This window comes from Mustela nigripes, unplaced genomic scaffold (genome assembly GCF_022355385.1).
Source record: "Mustela nigripes isolate SB6536 unplaced genomic scaffold, MUSNIG.SB6536 HiC_scaffold_3616, whole genome shotgun sequence".
NCBI lineage: Eukaryota > Metazoa > Chordata > Mammalia > Carnivora > Mustelidae > Mustela > Mustela nigripes.
Genome location: NW_026743022.1, coordinates 862 through 3,670, shown reverse-complemented (window position 1 = coordinate 3,670; position 2,809 = coordinate 862). Strand labels below are relative to the sequence as shown.

At 49.4% G+C, this 2,809-nt stretch overlaps 1 protein-coding gene across 1 annotated transcript; it reads right to left on the bottom strand.

Annotated features, from left to right (window-relative positions):
- Positions 1-36: 36 nt before the first annotated feature.
- LOC132009043 (ubiquitin carboxyl-terminal hydrolase 17-like protein 6) lies at positions 37-1,611 on the bottom strand. Its single transcript, XM_059387463.1, has one exon. It carries the CDS (start codon positions 1,609-1,611, stop codon positions 37-39), a length of 1,575 nt encoding a protein of 524 aa, XP_059243446.1.
- Positions 1,612-2,809: the final 1,198 nt, after the last annotated feature.

Here is a 2,809-nt window from a genome sequence, read left to right as displayed (position 1 = left end):
GTGTGTGTGTGGGGGAAGGGGCCATGTGTTTCCAAGTTAGTATTGAGACTCCTGGACTTCTTCCCCACACCTCCGCCCCTTCCTGCTCTTCTTCTTAGAAGCCCTAGCTCTCCCTGCCAGACAAGGGACTTTGCCCATGTCCCCTGCCCCCTGATGAGCGATGTTCTTAGCTAAAGTATTGAGTGGGTTGATGTTTTGTTCAGGATCATTCTTTATCATCTCGTATTTGGACTGGTGAATTATGACTGCGTGCTCGGGAAGAGCAAATTCTACTTTCCTGACATTGAATTCAGCCTTAGGTCGGCTGCGCTCTTGGAGGACTCTCCACTGGTCTAATGTGATTTGTGGCACTGGTGTCTCTTCCACATGATCCTCTAATTCAGGAGCTTTGATGCTGGAGTCTGCTTCTGGCTCCCTTTGGAACCCAACCAAGCCCGTGGGGTCAGCCTCAGGGGACGTGGCTCCCTCCCCTAGTGACTCCCTCACAAGTTCTCTTTCCAGGTCAGTCTTCCGGATGTAAAAGAGGACATAGGCATGTTGGCTCAGTGCACAAGTCACATCACAGGTGGTGACCTTAGCATCGTCCATTTTATACCACTGGCCATTTCCAGTTTTTATGAAACAGAAGTAGTGTCCACTGTGACAACTCCACCCAGCATGAACCAGCACAGCATAGAGGACATAAACCAGCCGTCCTGCCCTCTGCTCACACAGGTAGGGTTGCAAGTCAAGGCACTCAGGATACTGTACTTCCTTAGCCATTTTGGTGCCTGTGAAATGTGAGAATCGTTTCAACACCAGGATAAGGACCTTCGAGGGAGTGTGCAAAGTCAATGTCTTGGAAGCAGGCACCTTCCCTAGACAAGTACTGCAATGATAGGCATTTTCACCCTCCAACTTTTCGGGTTTCACCAACTGCTCCAAAGCTTGGCTCACAGTCTGAGCAGCCACAATGTCCAGGCTAATGTCCAGGTAAGGGTCCAAAGTGCTTGAGATGCCTTGGCAGTGAAGACACTGGATTTGAGACCTCCAGTACCCCCCAAAGATTTGACGGATGAGGGTGGTGTCCTCAGAGTGACGGTCTGAAGACTTGTCCTCAGGCAAGCATGCTTGCTGCATTGCACCCAGAGTGAACATCAGAAATTCATGGGCGTCTTCCTGCTTGTGTGTGTGGAAGGCAGCGAACAGTGCTGGCAGGGGACGGATCACATCTCCAGGATGGCCAAGGGCCCGCGTCACATGAGTCTGCAGAGCACACAGCATGCAGAATGTCCGCTTCCCACAGGTTTTCTTGTGCTGCTGGGACAACACAGAGCTGGCAAGGGGCGGTGTGTATGTGAGACACTGCAGGACCGCGTTCACATAGCAGGTGTTCCCCAGGTTCTGAAGCCCAGCCCCGACCACAGAAGGTCCCTTCCAACTGACGAGTTTCTTTGTGGGAGCCAAACCATTAGTCAGGTAGCAGAGTCTGTGAGATGATGGTGATGGCTTCTCAGGCAGAAGGGGTCCCTCCTGGACTTCAGCACCACCTACATTTGACCGGCACGATTTGAGTTTTGGAAAGAACTTGAACTGAGAGTCTTCTTGGCGGTGGAGAGCAGCAGCTTCCATGTCCCCAGAAACAGTGTTCACGAGATCCCCCGTGTGGAGCCTCTGGTGCAGAAGGATGCTTCTCTCACTGAGCCACTCTCCGAATGACAAGTATGGCCCTCTTCTCAGCTTTTTAAGTCTCTCTCCACCCACATGATTAGATTAGGTACAAGATTATCCAATCACTTGGCTGGAATAAGGGATTTAGGGTGTGGTCACTCTCCTTAGGCAGAGAAATGCATCAGGCCAGCCCACCTCCTTCCCCTCCCTCCCGCAAAGGACAGACACACCTTTCAGCCCTTTCTCTACCTCCCTACCTTCCATCACAGCCTTCTGGGCAGATTTTCTTGAGAGTTTCCAAGTTCAGAGGAAACCCTTTATGAATACATACTTCGCTTTCCCAGTAATATCAAGTGGGCTGAGAAGTGTGAGACATTAGTTTTCTAAGATAGGGAGCATCATTTTCCCAAAGGAGCTCAGGGATTGCACAGGAAGACAGTCCTCCCCACAGGCCAGAATATATGTAGAATCATCCTGTTCTTAGAATGTTTACTGGCAGATGCTTTGCCTCTAAATTCCATCACACTTTTTCTAATATGATTCACGCATTCAGGGATCATGGAGACCTTTATAAATGTGTTAGTCTGTCTAGATGTGGCCCAGAAAGTGTAACGATAGATCCTGTGGCGGGCTTCATGCTTCTTTGGAAAATGCGTGCTTTTTTTCCCCCTTAAGCTCCATCCCTATATGAGTACCTATCAAATATCCAGTGCTCATTTTACGAACTATTATGCTTTACCTCTGGGAATTACATAAGGGCTTTATCCACAGGAAAATCAATAAATATAGCTCAACCTGAAGGAATCTTGGTATCCAACCTTCTCTCTCTGGATTTACATAAGCATTCACACAGATACACACACACTAACAGACATAGATACATTTGCACACACACATACACAGTTTGAAATGGATATTGTGAAAGCACCCAGAAGCATCCATTCAGTTCCCTACAAGACAGCGGCAAACACCTCCTGGATGACTTTCTGCTGTGTGGTCCACACCCACCTGAGGAAGTCCACACACCTGGCTTTGCAATCCACAGGGGAGGTCAGAAGAGGGAGTCCTGCATGGCGTGCTCCAATCAACAGGGGGCCACGCTGGTCAATAGAAGCTTTTCCTAGGCTCCCAAGGAGACTTGACATTGTGCAGGTGCTCA